The 15875-nt window shown below is 36.6% G+C and overlaps 2 protein-coding genes across 4 annotated transcripts in view; one reads left to right on the plus strand and one right to left on the minus strand.

The window, feature by feature from the left end:
* znhit1 (zinc finger, HIT-type containing 1) overlaps nt 1–15875 on the plus strand; it is a 299763-nt gene that overhangs the window by 30775 nt on the left and 253113 nt on the right. The gene's annotated exons all lie outside the window — the stretch shown is intronic.
* Nucleotides 1130–15380, minus strand: LOC135748709 (uncharacterized). 2 transcript variants are annotated; one of them, XM_073814631.1, is made up of 6 exons: nt 14190–15380; nt 5454–5573; nt 2240–2437; nt 1648–1841; nt 1278–1400; nt 1130–1183 (listed from the first exon to the last, which is right to left on the minus strand). In XM_073814631.1, the coding sequence occupies exons 1-6, from the start codon at nt 14254–14256 to the stop codon at nt 1148–1150; spliced, it is 738 nt and encodes a 245-aa protein (XP_073670732.1). In that variant the 5' UTR covers nt 14257–15380; the 3' UTR covers nt 1130–1147. The 2 variants fall into 2 exon arrangements, with proteins under 2 accessions (XP_073670732.1, XP_073670733.1); XM_073814632.1 differs by lacking the exon at nt 14190–15380 and adding an exon at nt 5947–6322.

The following is a 15875-nucleotide window of genomic DNA, read 5'->3' on the forward strand; positions in this document are numbered from 1 at the left end:
ATAAATGAAAAGAAAAATCACATAAAAAAATGTGATATACACCAAACATTTTAATGACCATACCCTGTATATAAAATAATTAAAACCAAGAAAAATCTAACACACTCTTTTTAGTTTGGATTTAAAAATATTTAAGTTTTGTGCATCTCTGATATGAGAGGGGAGTGCATTCCAGAGTCTGGGAGCAAGAGAAGAGAAAGCCGTGTCCCTAACAGATCACAAACATTTATGTGGAACTCCAGTAAATCAACTTAAAAGGAGCGCAAGTGTCGTGCTGGAGTGTATAAAGTTAAAAGAGTGGACAGATACTCAGGGGCCAACATTGATGTTTTATTATGTTTGTATATGCATTAACATCAGAAAAATCAGGCCTTACTGGATAGATCTTCAGAAATTACCCTTTAAAATCCCGATCAGATTCTGTGAGCTCCCTGCCATCAATGCATCCATCATCTCTGTCATCTTCAGCAGCTTTCAACCTTAACACTATTTTCTGTTTGACTGATGTTGTAGAAATGAAACCTATTTCCACATTTCCCCATCAGACTCTGAAGGTTCTCGTTCTGGATAAACATTTTGTTCTGCTTTTCTTGTTTATTAGTAATAGTGAAAAGGATCAAACCCCCTTTCCAAGATCTCTCCTAAAACACTTTCTTCATATTCTCTACCATCTCTCTTTCCTCTGTGGTCAAGGGTTTTACTGGTTTGAGTAGAAGGACAGCACAAGGTCCACAGGAACACATAGGTTTACAGTGGTGTTTGTTTTATTTCATTTTCTCAGTTGGGAACCCAGAGCTAAAACATGGGGGAACACAAAAAAATTTCATTAAAATTATATTCAGTTATTTTTTGATATAACGTCGCTGTAAAAAAATCTAGTTTAAAAGTAGCTAGCTACTTTTTATAGTAACTTGTAGTGTAGATACTTTTTCTGATGCGTAGCTTGGCTGTAGTAACTACTTTTATTGATAAGTAGCTTGTAGCTTAGTTAACTACAGTTTCAAAGAAGCTTCCCCAACCCTGGCCACATGTTACAATAACACTATTTACTACTTACTTTTTTAAATCACAGTTTTAATTAAATCTTACTCACTGATATGTAAAGATGTTAATTTAGAAAAAAAAATCTAATTCACTGGTATTCAAATTAACAATCAGCATTCGGCTGGTTGTCTTCTGGTTCCTATGTGAAGAACACAAATACAATTTTGTTATTAATTAAAATGGAACTTAAATGCTATGGATGATTTAACTGAGATGATTATCATTTTACATACCGAACAGCAACAGCACGAACCGCGACAGCAGAAGCATCTCCGGCACATGTTTACTACCCAACGGCAACAGAACAAGCACATCCGGTACATGTTGAGGAATAAAGACATAAGGCAGCCGTGCTCCTATAGATTAATAAAAAAAGTTTTGGTTAGACAAGTTTTTTGTTTGTTTGTTTTAACATACATACTTTTATTAGATTTTTTTTCACATTTATTATACAGTTATATACACAAAAAACTTATTTTACATAAAAAATATATATTTTATATGACTGTAGGCATTTGACAGGTATCATGTGTAGTGCATTTCAAAAGCAAACTTTATAACATTACTCAATTTCAGAAGTATTTGGGATATCTGAATAGATACCTGTACTTGTAGGTGTTTTTTAATCCTGTCCAGTGCTTTATTATTCTTCATGCAATCCAGGAGTCCTTCATCCTCATGAAACAGAAGATCCACTGTAAGTGTATTTTCTCTGTTTACACAACTGCTGCTGTCTGGTACAATTTTTTCTGGGTCAAATGTGTGATGCAGCACCATAAAAACGGCTGGTTTCGATTCTGTTCAAATTTAAGGGTTAAATTAATATGAATTATATACAACATTTAAGAGATTCAATCATTAATAGTCAATTTGAGTGAATGTTGTAACCTGAGATGAGATTTAACTACAGAGAAATTACTGTAGTTACAAGTTCTGTTTAAATCCTGTTATGGCACTGCGCTCTGGAATGCTTAATTCAGACCTCTAAATGTTCACTGGCCAATCAGAATCAAGCATTCCAGAGTGGAGTGTAATAATCCCAGATACTGTAACTAAATCAATTCCTTCATAGTGATCCAAGACCCCTCCGCTTCACGTCGGTGTTCCTAATGGCATTTATTCTATAATAACAACTGACTGACTGGCTGCACATTAGTCCTTATTTAAAATATATAGGATATAACTTCACGCTTACCTGAAAGTTTATTAAGTTCATTCAGTGCAGCATCAATGTCAGTTCCTGTCCTTGAAACAACATTGCATAAAACCACCATAACATTACACTCCTCCACAGACTCCACCTCCTTTAGACTCAGTGTGCGTTGAAGGACATTTCTGATGGTTTCATGACACCCTAATGTCTTCCCAGGTATAAGGATGTAATATTTATTTCCTTCAGTAGAAAGAAATACAGAGAAATTCTCAAAATAACGTCTAAAAGCTTTGGTAGGTCATCACATCAATTAAGCAAGTCATCCAATTTCATCTTTTTTTTTTAATTAATTAGAATTTTAGGAGACTGTCACCATGTTGATTCTACTGTGAGAGGGCATGCAGTTATATGAGTAGAGAGAGTAGAGGAGAGAGCTGAAAACACAACCCTAAGGAGCCCCTATGTTAAAGGTTATAGAATCAGATGTGACCTGTCCTGGTTTAATTGATAAATAACCAGAATTCTTGTTCAAAACACGCTCTGGACTTCTATCACTCACAGCTTCTATTATGTCCCTTTAAGAGCACCTATTACATTGCTAAAAACAACATTATTTTGTGTATTTGGTATAATATAATGTGTTTGTGGTTTTACAAACACATTATTTTCAACATACCGTACATTATTGATGCTCCTCTTTGCCCTGCCTTCCTAAAACGTGTTGATTTTGTACAAAAATCATTGTTCTGAAAAGCACAGTGTCCTCCGATTGGCCAGCTAACTAGTACGTTGTGATTGGTCGAATATATTTTTGACGTCAGCCAAAAATGTAACGCTCCTTACTGTGTTTGGAAGATCAGCTCCCAATGCAATACCGACAGGAGTTAATATCATCTTTACCACCTTATCAATACGAACCGAATCTGATCCAGAAAATGCAGATTACCAAGCAGACCGATCAACTTCATCAGCGAGGCTTGAGCAGAATGTAACAGATTGGTAAGCTAAAGATACTAAAACATTAAACCATGTCTGCATTTGTGATTGCAAAAAAACCACAAGTAGCAAGTGCTACTCTGCACTCCACAAACCTCATGTTGAGTCATGGGGCCCTATTTTAACGATCTGAAATGCAAGTGCGAAGCGCGAAGCGCAAGTGAGTTTGTGGGCGGATCTTGGGCGCTGTTGCTATTTTCCCGGCGGGAGAAATAACTTGCGCCAGGCGCAAATCAATAAGGGGTTGGTCTGAAGTAGGTTCATTATTCATAGGTGTGGTTTGGGCGTAACCTCAAATAAACCAATCAGAACGCTATCCAACATTCCCTTTAAACGCAAGAGTGCAAGTTCCATGGCGGGTTGCTATTATTATGACGGATTTACCAGGCGCACGCCAGGAGCGGTTCACAGCCGAGGAGACCGACGTTCTTGTAAGAGCATACAAAGACAGAGAAGTTGTTTTGTATGGGGATGGGAGAAACCCGCCCAAATCAGCGTCGGTCAAACAGGCGTGGGAGGAAATAGTGTCTCATCAGCTGGCACCCCCAGGATGTTGCGCCAAGCGCTACAATGATGTCAGGAGATGGGGGAATCCCAAGCTTGCCAGCATAAATCGGGCACGCCGTGTAACGGGAGGTGGATCTGCCTCAGTCCCTGACGCCAGCAGAGGACATCGCTGCGTCCACCCTCACCGCTGAAAGGGTTTGGGGGCTTTGAAATCGGACCCAAGAAACGCAAGCAAGGTCCAACCCCAAAGTAAACGTACAAATCAAGTTCATATACATTAAGGTTTCTTATGAAAACATTTTAATTATTATTTACATAAAATAAACGTAATACAGCCACACAACAAACTAATGAAAATATTTTAATGGTTATTTGCATGAGAATTTTTTAACGCAGCCACACAATAATTAAAAACTATCACCACAATGCTCACCACAATGATTTCCCTTATCTCATGTGTTAATATTTTTTATTGTAACAATTTATGATTTGCAAAAATAACTGTTGCATCTGTGTAGATTAGATAAGCAAAGTGTGTGCGTGTTGTGCACGCTATACATTATGTTCAATCATGTGCCCTTAAAATAGCATAATGAACCACGCGCAACGCGGCACTGACTTTAGACTATTTTTTGTTTGGTCAGTGGCGCAATTGTTTTTTGAAACTGCAAAATAGCATCGGGGATGGTTTGCGCCGCAACACGCCTCCTTTTTTGTGCTGAACCGCCCAGGGAGCGCAAGTTCATTCCCTAGTTTGCCGACGTGCGTCTGTGGAGGGAAAAACCCGCTGTGCGCTGGTGCAAAATACGAATGATACATACGTCACTGACAAAGTCAATTGCGCTTGGTGCAAGATAGGGCCCATGGTTTAAATAGTCACCAGTAATCTTTAAATATAAAAACGTAGGCTACTTTAAGGCTGTGAGTCAGAAGTGGGCAGAATTATATTAATGACCACCGTGTCCACGTCAACAGGTCAAGGAAGTAAACTGTTTCCTACAATCCGTGTGTTTGTTGTAGTCCAAGAAAAGAGCTTTAAGTTGGAGACGATAACTTGTGCCATTGTTTGCTTTGGGATTTTTGTACCTTTGCATATCATTAACATTTACTAATGTAACGTGAGGGTTCGGTATGTGGTGGTAGATCACTTTTTATAATAATAAACAGCAGAATGGAGACCGAAGACTTTCTCAAGCGGTACCTTTTTACTGAACACCATCACAACAACAACACTTGATAACCAATCAGAAGCTAAAACTTAGACTGAGATAACTCAGTGAAGTAATCAGAAAGGCAGATTCAGCAGAATATCCTAACTGTATTAAATATGTAAATAATTAACTAACTAAACATTGTAAATATACTTTAATAAATTAACTTAAATATGCATCATATTAAATTCTAAGAATTACAACTTTCAAATATGAAATATGAACTCCACTTCTAAACCTTACACTAACATACACTTACACGTCAAAATATGTGTAAAAATGTTAATGGGAAAATAGGTGCTCTTTAAGACGTTATGGGATACAGTGTATGGGTAAGGGCGTGTAACATATTAGAAATAAATTTAAATAAATGTGAAATAAAGATGGAATAAGTATTGTGAGAATTGTGCAATGGGATGAATTAGGCAAAGGTTGTGAGTTGTAATACATGCTTTTTGGTGAATTATTCTTATATACAAAAATATTGTTTTGGAATCAACATGGTGACAGGCTGAATAAAGGTCTAGTTATTAGTCATTTACCAGCATTTTGTAAAAAACTGTCGTTGTCCTCTAATAGCTTCTGGGTTTCATCGTCCATAATTGACCGGTCCTCTGTTCTCTGGTATTCGCTTGTTTTAGGTTGCCTTTTTAGGTTTAGTTCTGAAAATGACCACACACATTTAAGCATTAACCGTGCTCTTCTGAAATCTGTTTCTAAATATACAATTTACATAATGTATTTCATGAAAAAGTGTTTCCTATAGACAAACATCCCACAAATCCCACTTTATATTACACTTTCGTTATATATCATTGTCTTGACAAACAATCTGAATCATCGAAACATACAATTTTAATGAAACTGAAAGCACTATAGATATATTGGCAGCTATACGTTGGTCAGCATGACAATGCAGTTATAAGTAGCACTGTAATCGTATTTATCATAAATCTTAAATGATCACTAGATGCCACTTAACTTTAAAGTCCCCATGAGTTTATAGTTTTGATGCTTTAAGTATGTTAGCCTTACAGCAGGGCAGGGGTGTCCAGGCTTGCTCCTTAAGAGCCATTATCGGGCAGAGTTTAGCCCCATCCCCAGTTAAACACAGCTAAATACAAGCTGATAAAGGTCTTGTGCTACATTTTTGTTCTGCTGTCCTTTTGTATTTATGCGCATGAGACTGCTGCAGACTGGAAACGCAAGCTCTGTGAATTCATATTAAAGGGGACATTTCACAAGACTTTTTTAAGATGTAAAAAAAACCTTTGATGTCCCCAGAGTATGTGTGTATGGTTTTAGCTCAAAATAACATATACACATGCTTGTCATATAATTAGAATATCAAAGTTGATTTATTTTACTAATTCTATTCAAAAATTTAAACGTGTATATTATATTAATTCTGTTATAAAGTGATTTAATGTAGTGTTCCTTTAAGAGTTCCTGTGAGTTAATGTGAACATTTCCCCTTTAAGAGAAAAAGCCTGTACTGTGTGTGACGTCAGTGCATTGCAGAAGTACAAGTAAAGTTGTGTGTTGTTTGAAATGGGAATTCTTTAAATATAAGGCTAGACAGATTGCTATTAAACGAAGTAAAGATTTAAAAGCCTCTAAAAATAAAAATATATGTAAACTATTAAATAAAATAAATTTTTTATTGCAAAAAAATTAAGTCCGGAAGAAGAATTGCTTTTAAGAGAGTTAAATCTTCAAATTAATCAAGCTTATTTAGACTTGGCTAAAGGTTTTTTTATTAGATCTAGAGCAAAATGGCTTGAGGAAGGAGAGACCAATTCCAGTTATTTTTTTTGCATTAGAAAAGAGGAATTGCAGGAAAAATTCATTGACGGCTCTTAACATTAATGGTGTCAGGTGCACGGATCCAAAGTTAATTTCTAATTTTGTTACTGCCTTTTATAATGACCTTTATACTTCTGAATTTAATATGGATAATTGTGAGAATTTTTTGGAAACAATTAAGAGTCATATTCCTATCATTGATGATGATTTTAAAGATACTTGTGAGGCCACCTTGACAACAGAGGAAATTAAATTGGCTCTGTTATCTATGAAAAAGAATAAATCCCCTGGGGTTGATGGATTTTCAGTTGAATTTTACATTCATTTCTGGGATTTAATACACTCCCCTTTGCTTCTCATGTATAGTGAATGCATTGTTCAGAGAGAAATGACTTCATCCATGAAACAGGGCATTATTTCTCTTATCCCAAAACCTGAGAAAGACTCGCTCTTAATTGATAACTGGAGACCAATCACACTTCTTACAGTTGATTATAAGGTATTGGCCTTGGTATATGCAAATAGATTGAAAGTTAAGCTTAATCATATTATTTCAGAAACACAATCGGGCTTTGTAAAAGGCAGACACATTAGTAACAACTTAAGACTTGTTTTAGATTTACTGGATTATGCTGACTTTGTGAAATCTGATGCTATTATACTTTTCCTAGACTTTTATAAGGCCTTTGACACCATTGAGCATGAATTTCTTCTGCAATCTCTTAAATTGTTTGGTTTTGGGTCTTCGTTTGTTAATATCATTGAAATGTTTTATAAAGGAATTACTAGCTCTGTCATAGTTAATATGTTTACCTCACAAAGATTTTCTATAAAACGTGGTGTCAGACAGGGCTGCCCGATTTCCCCTTTTTTATTTATTTTGGTGACTGAATTATTGTCTTTAAGTATTATGCACAATCAGAATTTAAAAGGTATTTCGATCTTTGACAGGGAAATTAAAATGTCTCAACTAGCTGATGACACCACTCTTTTTTTAAAAGATAGAAGTCAGCTCTCTATAGCCATTCAGATAATTCAACAATTCTCGTGTGCTTCTGGATTAAAACTAAATTTGTCCAAATGTGAGATAATGTCACTACATAAATGTGATGACGCATTCATTGATGGAATTCCAGTTAAAGAAACAATAAAGTATTTAGGTATTTATGTATCAAAAAATTTAATAGCCAGACAACAACTTAATTTTTCTCATAGATTAAAGAAAACTCAAAATATTTTTAATCTTTGGCTACAAAGAGACCTTTCTCTTTATGGCAGGGTTCTCCTCTCTAAAGCGGAAGGTCTTTCTCGCTTCGTCTATCCATCCCTTTCTTTATATGTCAAGGATTGTACTATTAAAGGTGTTAATAAACTTTTCTTTGACTTTATATGGAAAAATAGGTGTCATAAACTTAAAAAAGCAGTGATAGCTAGTTGTAGAAGTGATGGGGGTCTGGAAGCTATAAACTTTCATAACACTATTTACACCTTTAAAATTAACTGGCTAAGAAGATGTTTAATAAATCCAAATTCCTTATGGTTCTTTATTCCTAATTATATATTCAATAAAATTGGAGGCCTCCCCTTTATCTTAAAATGTAATTATATGCATAATAAACTCCCGGTTAAATTGGCTAATTTTCATCAACAGGCTCTCCTTGCCTGGAAGTTGTGTTATGTTCACAACTTCTCTCCACATAAAACTCTCCTGTGGAATAATATGGATATAACTGTTAGGAACAAATCTCTGTTTTTCACTAATTGGTTTAATAGAGGTTTAATTTATATTCTTTCTTTATTTGACGATTTTGGCAATATCTTGTCGTATGAACGCTTCATGACTGTCCATGACTTCCCTATTCCTTTCAAAGAATATAACACTGTTGTTAAAGCCATTCCCTCAGGCCTAATGCATCTGGTTAAGAGCCACTTATTATACACCCAAAAAGATATAAAGGAGTCGGCTTTGTTGCTGGGTGGCATTGGCATTTATGACAAGAAATGTAACAATAAACATGTTCGCCAGATATTTCAGAAAAAAGACTGTATTGTTCCTCGGGGTAAATTCCATTGGATTGCTTTAATTAATAATATTGATTGGAGAAGAGCGTGGTTGTTGCCTCATAAATATTTTCTTCCTAATAAAACCAAAGAAGTCCACTTTAAAATACTGCATAAAATATATCCTGTTAACTCAATTGTTTCCAAATATGTTGATATTCCTAGTACCTGCACATTTTGTGGCACTGGAGAGGAAACATTATTACATTTATTCTATTATTGTAAGTTTGTTCAGAAATTTTGGCTAGACTTGTACTCCCATCTAAACAAAACACCTGTCCTTGCACAATCTTTTAGCTTGAAAGATACTATCTGCTATTACTCTGACTCTGCCAACAAATCTATAGAGTATTTATTTAACTTTTTTATTTTGTTTGGCAAATTTTTTATTCTTAAGCAAAAATTTATGGGCTCAATTCCTACTTTTTCACATTTCCTGATTGAAGTTGACTCACTGCTCAAATCTTTTTGTTTGACTAAAAATAGAAAATGTGTTAAGTTTTTGGATATATATAAAAAATATATTTCTATTGACTCCAACTAAACTTGATAGCTTTCCTTCATTGCTTTTATATATTTATTGTTAATTATAATTTTTCCTTGATTGTACATACCCCTTTTATGTTTTTTTATTTTTTATTTTCTCCTTTTCCTTTTATTTTGACTTCTCTGTATCTTCTTTTATTTGACAATGTTCTCCTGAAGGTGATTGTAAATCTCATGTAATTGTTTGAATAAAAAAAAAAAAAAAAAAAAAAAGTTGTGTGTTGTTTACGCTGCTCAGTTTGAGTTTATTACATATTTGGCGACGAGGATGCAAAGTAAAACCCTCACTGTATTGTTTCAACTGCCGAATTGAAGCGGGCTGCATCTGTGATAGTATATTGCTGGAAAATGGCGACGTTCGGAACAGTCGGAGAGTTTGTGGAGGAAAATGGTGACTGGCTGGAATATACGGAGCGCTTGGAGCATTTCTTCGACGCAAATGAGATTGCGGACGCAGATAAGAAGCGCTCTATCTTGTTAAGTGTTGGGCAACACTTTATTATATTACAACCCGCAATGAACTGCGTAATTTAACTGAATTTACAGCATACCTATTTGTAATACACTACATACTTGCAGGTATAAGGTAACAATGTGTTAAGTTTGGGGTAATAAGGGGGTAAGAATATGGAAAATTATAAATAATTTAATCTCTTAAGTATTTTACAACTGCAGGGTACCTATTGTAATATAAAATGATATGTATGACTTACATCTATGGCTAATATGATCTATTGATTTTTGTTAAAATTTTATTTAGTTTTTTTCATATTTGCTACTTACCTGATGAGACCCTCTCAGACCCAAGTCACCCAAACTGACGTGAAAAAAGCGTGAGGCACCGAAAAGCGCGCTGTTATATATCCCTGTACTATCTCCACAGTGGTTTTATTCAGTTCAATATGCTGCATTACACGTGCCAATAAGGATAAGCCTACCTAATGTCTGTGATTGTTGCTGAACATTTGCTAACGACATGTTTTTTATTGTTTTAAGTATCTTCACGCAGGCGTGCCAGTATTTGTCAGTTTCACAAGACTAGTAATGCTCATTGAAGTATTAATGCTAAGCACTACATTGCAACGTCTCCCTTACTTCCCGTTAAAACCGTACTATGTTTAATTTAATACCAATAAAAGCCGTACATACCAGCAAAACGCTCTTCATTGATCCTGTGTGTGCTGCCGCGTTATGTTTTGGAGCACGAAGGAGCTGCATGTCAGCTTAACCAATAGGCTTGTTCGACTTCAAGCGGCGCCTCAAGAATCGACAGCCGGATTACGTCAAAGTACCGCGAGAGGGATTCTCGAAATCATACGGAGGAGTTTGCTTTTAAGTCGCTCTCGTGGGAATTTGACGTCACCAGCTGTCGGTTCTTGCGGCGCCGCATGAAGTCGAACAAGCCTAATGAAAAGTGTAGCAGCGCATTCACGTCCACTGGGAGATTTGAGAAATGTTCGTAAAAATCAAACAGTGTAATGTTTTAAGTGGGGTGGCAACAGGGGTGGCAAGGACTTCATCTGGGATGGCAATTGCCACCCCAATTAGCCCTCTGGCTCTGCCACTGGTATATTACCAGGTAACCCTTAGGCCACATTTACACATAGCCGGGTATTTAGAGAAACAAATATTTCCCTGCCTCTGTTTTCATAATAACATCGTGCACACAACATCGATTTAAAAAACTTGTCATTTACATCAACCCGCATAAATACGCCATCGAGCGCCATAATAACTATGCCAAACCTATGGGTGGCAGTGCAGGGAGAGGAATAAAGCCATGCAAACCAAAGAGAATTGACACCAACGAATTACACGAGCGAATTCCTGTTCCTTTCAACTGTGTGCCAACATAGGGGGCTCACATGACATTAAGCATTTTCTGGCACATAATGTGATGTTTCAGAACCTAAAACCCCATTTCTCCCAGTTGACATGATAACACATAACTGGGGATCCCTTTCACCGACTTATTGGGAACCGCTTTGCGGAGACCTATCTAATTTGAGAAACTAACAAAACGCCAATGAATTTGGCATGCAGGTATTTGCATAATGCCGGCGGCGCCCCACCAGGTGTGCATATAAGCCGCAGGTGCACAATACCAAAAATGCTTTATTTGCTTCAAAAGCCGGCAGATAAACTGCTCAAGAAAAGCCCTCTCCTGCTTGGAATTTCACTGCTTATCTGACATTGGTTGGACAGACAGCACTGCAGCGGATGCTCACGATTTTTCCAGCTCTTTGATTTCTCAGTTTGAACTTGAGTTAAGTGTGTGCGTTGCCTCTCCCCTCTGTGCTTCATCAGCTCATAGCGCAAAGAGTGATTTCCACTTAAAGAGCAGCATGGGTTGAATTTGTGTCTTTTTAAAGACAGCCATTCTCTCGTGTCACGGAGAGTGCATCTTTTTAAAGATGCCTTTTTATCCGTGTTCTCGTTCTGGATGTGGCATGTCATGGGTCCTCGGGTTGGCCGTGATTGTTGTGTCTGGTGTCTGTGTATTCAGCACGCCGACTCGGATCCGCTCCCTCCACGGGTTGCTGAGCCCGTGTTCGGCCCTGAGATAGCGGCCATTAGGGGTGTGCAAAAAAAATCGATTCACATCTGAATCGCGATTCAAGCTTTGCCGATTCAGAATCGATTCATAGATTTCCAAAAATCGATTCATATATTTTTTGTAATGCCTTGTTACTATTGTCCTGAAATTAGTTTATCTCAGTATTCCAATAGATGGCACTGCGTCGAGTTCACAATGATGCCTGCACACTCTTGGCGCCTTTACTTGGGCGCGCTGCCCATGTATATTAACAAGTGCCCAAGTATATCTGGCATCAAATTTGGTCTTTTTTTCTTTTCCGTGATGATGACACTCTTAAATAATGACATTTTGTGTGCGACATGATGAGTTCGGTGTGCGTTCACGTGCTCTCTGTTTCTCAATGAATTGGTATGCGACACGAACAAGCTCGTGTCATATTGTATCCTTCATGTTTCTGAACTTGAGCAGAGTTTTACCATTAGAGGACTTCACGGGGCACCCGCGGCCCGTATGGTTCCGGGTTTGTATTTGAAATGTTCAGTCGGGTCCGGGTCAGTCATAGTTAAATTACTTTGGGTCCCAAGTCTGATTAATATTGTGTGTAAAACCCAAGTCGATCGGAGATTGGCCGTGAGGGCTACCGCGCTAAAGCTCACGTGCAGTTTCAGCGTGCCGACGGTTTCTATGGCGATAACAACTGGTTCTTATTTTGAAAGTCACGACCACGCGCTGAATGCTAATGTTAAGCCTATTGCACTAAACGAGTAAAGCTCAAGCTGACTCAAGATTTACAAAACGCAAAGCTGTAATGTAAAGTCCCCTGTGACTGGGACAGCAAGTAGACTTTTGAATCTGAAATAATGAGTGGATTTAGCTTTTTTTTTAATCGGCAAGAGAGAAATAGAAAGAGAGGCACTTTTCCTGCTTCTGCTCTATCTAATAGAATAACCATGATAACACCAGTCACATGTATAATCTATAGACCTTTCATTAATATACTATATTATTGTATTTAATAGAGTTTGATAAAAGGGGTCATCTAATTGCTTCATATCAGTTTTTATTTTTGCATAAAGACATAAAGTAATATCAAACTACATTTAATTTGTTGTGTTTCTTTTCTTAAAAATTGTTTATCAGGCTGAAGCTCTGAGAGCCCTGCACGAGGGAGCTCACGACCCAGGGTTTTTTTTCTGATCTCTGTGCAGCTACTGACCTGGCGCTTCGTGTGTCCTAAGTCACCACAAAAGCTGTTGGTCAGTCTGTTTACATTTGTCATTTTTTGTGTAAACAGTGGTGGCTCATGACTGCTCTTCCGAGGGGAGCAGATTCAAAATATGTGTTCGGAGTGTCATGTGTGTTGCTCGTGTTTTCAACATATGTGTTTGTTGCGTCATGTGAACCAATTGCATCACGTGTTTTGTCAAAATAAGTGCCTGCTGCAAACGCGTCAAAACCGTATTTTATCAAATACTCTTTTATCATAAACCCTTTAGACGCGTCTGCAGCAGGGACTTATTTTGACAAGACACATGATGCACATAGGTTTACTTGATGCGCAGAACACACATTTTGAAACTACGAACCACACACATGACGAGCTACATACATGTTGCGACAAACTTTGCATTGTGCGCACTCGGAAAAAGAAGTCACCAGCTGCCACTGTGTGTAAAGTGTTAAGTTTAAGTCAATATTATGTAAAACGCATAAATTGCGATTGAATAAGACCATATACAGTAAAAAAAAAATTCTTTACCTCTTCAAATTGATAATTTATTAGTTTAGCGTTATTCAGGTATATAAATGCTGTAAAGTACTGTAGCATAGGCACATGTGCCTATTTTAGAAAGATTACATAGGTAAGCAGTGAGTAAAATCACATAAAAACTATAGTAGGCTTAGGCTATATTATTGTGTTCACTATGTATAAGTGTAGCAAACTATACAACATGATATGGGATAATAACATTCATATGAAAACACTGTTTGGATTACAGGAATATCCAAGTTGATTATTATCCCATCATGACACTGCAATAATAACAATAGATATCGAGAAGAGTTCACCACGTACGCCATATTCTATTAAATAAATGGGCACTAAATGCCACTGTACTACAGTAGGCTATACTGCGCAAAGCACAATAGCACATGTGAAAAATAACATACACGCACACACATATTCATCTGATTTAACTATATTTAAATGTTACTACAAAAACATATATTTAACATTATATGACAAATCATTTTTATAATATTTTTTTTTCTCACACAAATCTACTGAATTTAGATGGAATAGAAAACATCAGCTGCTACTCACCCGCACTGCTGCGCACTGAAAAAAAATCACTTTCACTTTCACTTTTGTTTTTAATTTGAAGTGTCATTCTCCTTTACAGCTCTGAAACATGTTAAACGTTTATTTATAACCAAATAACAGCCTAAAATGCATAAACTACCTCAGAAAATACAAAAACCACTAACCTACTAAACTGTTGGTTGTTGATTTTAGACCATTTTACTTTTTTTAAGTAAAAGTTTAATGTTGGTCATTTTTGTTGGTTTTGCAATTTGAACCAATAGTTGGAAAAAAATCCAGACATATATACAAATGAATAACTTTAATTATTTGTTCATGCAAAAAATTTAATTCGCATTTAAAAAATGTTATCTTAAAATTATTTTAGTTACAAAATACAGTAATTGTTAACCAAATTTTTTGCAATATGAATTTTTCTTTGAGTAGTTGTATCGCGTGTCCCCACATTTTGCTCTCTGCTAAGCTGTTTTTGTTTGCGGATCAAAAATCTTTGCTTTTGAGTCAAAAAGTTTTGGATGCAAGTTACAAGCGTCTCAGTGGGCGTGATCAACCTAGTTGAATGAAAGACCCGTTTCTATTGGCCACTACTGTCACCATTTGGCCACGCCCACCACGGAAGTCTGCCTGTAGAACGAGGAGAGCGATGCTCTGCTATTGTTTGTAAGGTACGAAAGATCATTTAATGTCATAAACTCTGTGGAATGTGTATAAAAATGAATAGCTTGTGTGTAACCATCCATATGTTTTAATCTATCTTATCTAAATATGCAACGTTAGTTATTAGCATTAGCTTCCGGAGGCTATTGCGTCCAGAGTTTGCTTTATCCAGCTAACGTTAAATCTTACATAGATATTAATACCACGCTTTTATTAGTAAGTTAATCACTTACTGCATACGGACATAAAAATAAATATTAATATTACATATTATGTAATTGCACGACTATATTTTCCCCAAGTTATTTTTACATGGAAGTTCTTAGTGTTGATACTGCCTAAAGTGCGTCTTGCAGGTTAACCACCACTGTCGATTCATGGGTACATAAATCACTCAAGATATGTGTATAATTTTTAAAATGTCTCAAAAATGGTCTTAAAGACCACTTTTTTTACGTTTTTGGTATTAACGGTTTTTTTACGCAATTCTGCGATGACGTCACGTTGGGGAGAAGTGAAGGAAGCCTCAGCCAGAGCCATGAGTAGCATCTGCCTGCACAAGCGGAGACTGCAGTTTCGGGACCGCAGTCATAGGACCGCAGTTATAGGACCCTAGGTTTTTAGTGACAACGCCACCTAGCGAACTAGAGGACCAACAAAGATGGATGACAAGCAGAGTGTGAGTATCACGTTTGAATCAATTTTTATTTGAACATTAAATACAATCGTGATGCATTTCATTGGAAAGTTAACATAGCCGATTAACATAGTGATTGTGATTTGCTAAATAGTCTTGCATATCCATCATACGTAATATGGCAAGGCACGTTTATTTGTGTAGCACATTTCATACACAGAGGTCATTCAACGTGCTTTTTATAGAATAATGCTGTAAATAACTTGTTAGCACATTCGTTTAATTAAACTGTTGCATAAAAGCTTGTGTTGACTTAGTGACAGTACAAGAAAACTGTATTACGCTGGTTGTAAAAACTTGTTAGTTAGTTACTCGTTTTTTTTTTTTTTTAG

This window comes from Paramisgurnus dabryanus, chromosome 5, assembly GCF_030506205.2.
Source record: "Paramisgurnus dabryanus chromosome 5, PD_genome_1.1, whole genome shotgun sequence".
NCBI classification, from domain to species: Eukaryota; Metazoa; Chordata; class Actinopteri; order Cypriniformes; family Cobitidae; genus Paramisgurnus; species Paramisgurnus dabryanus.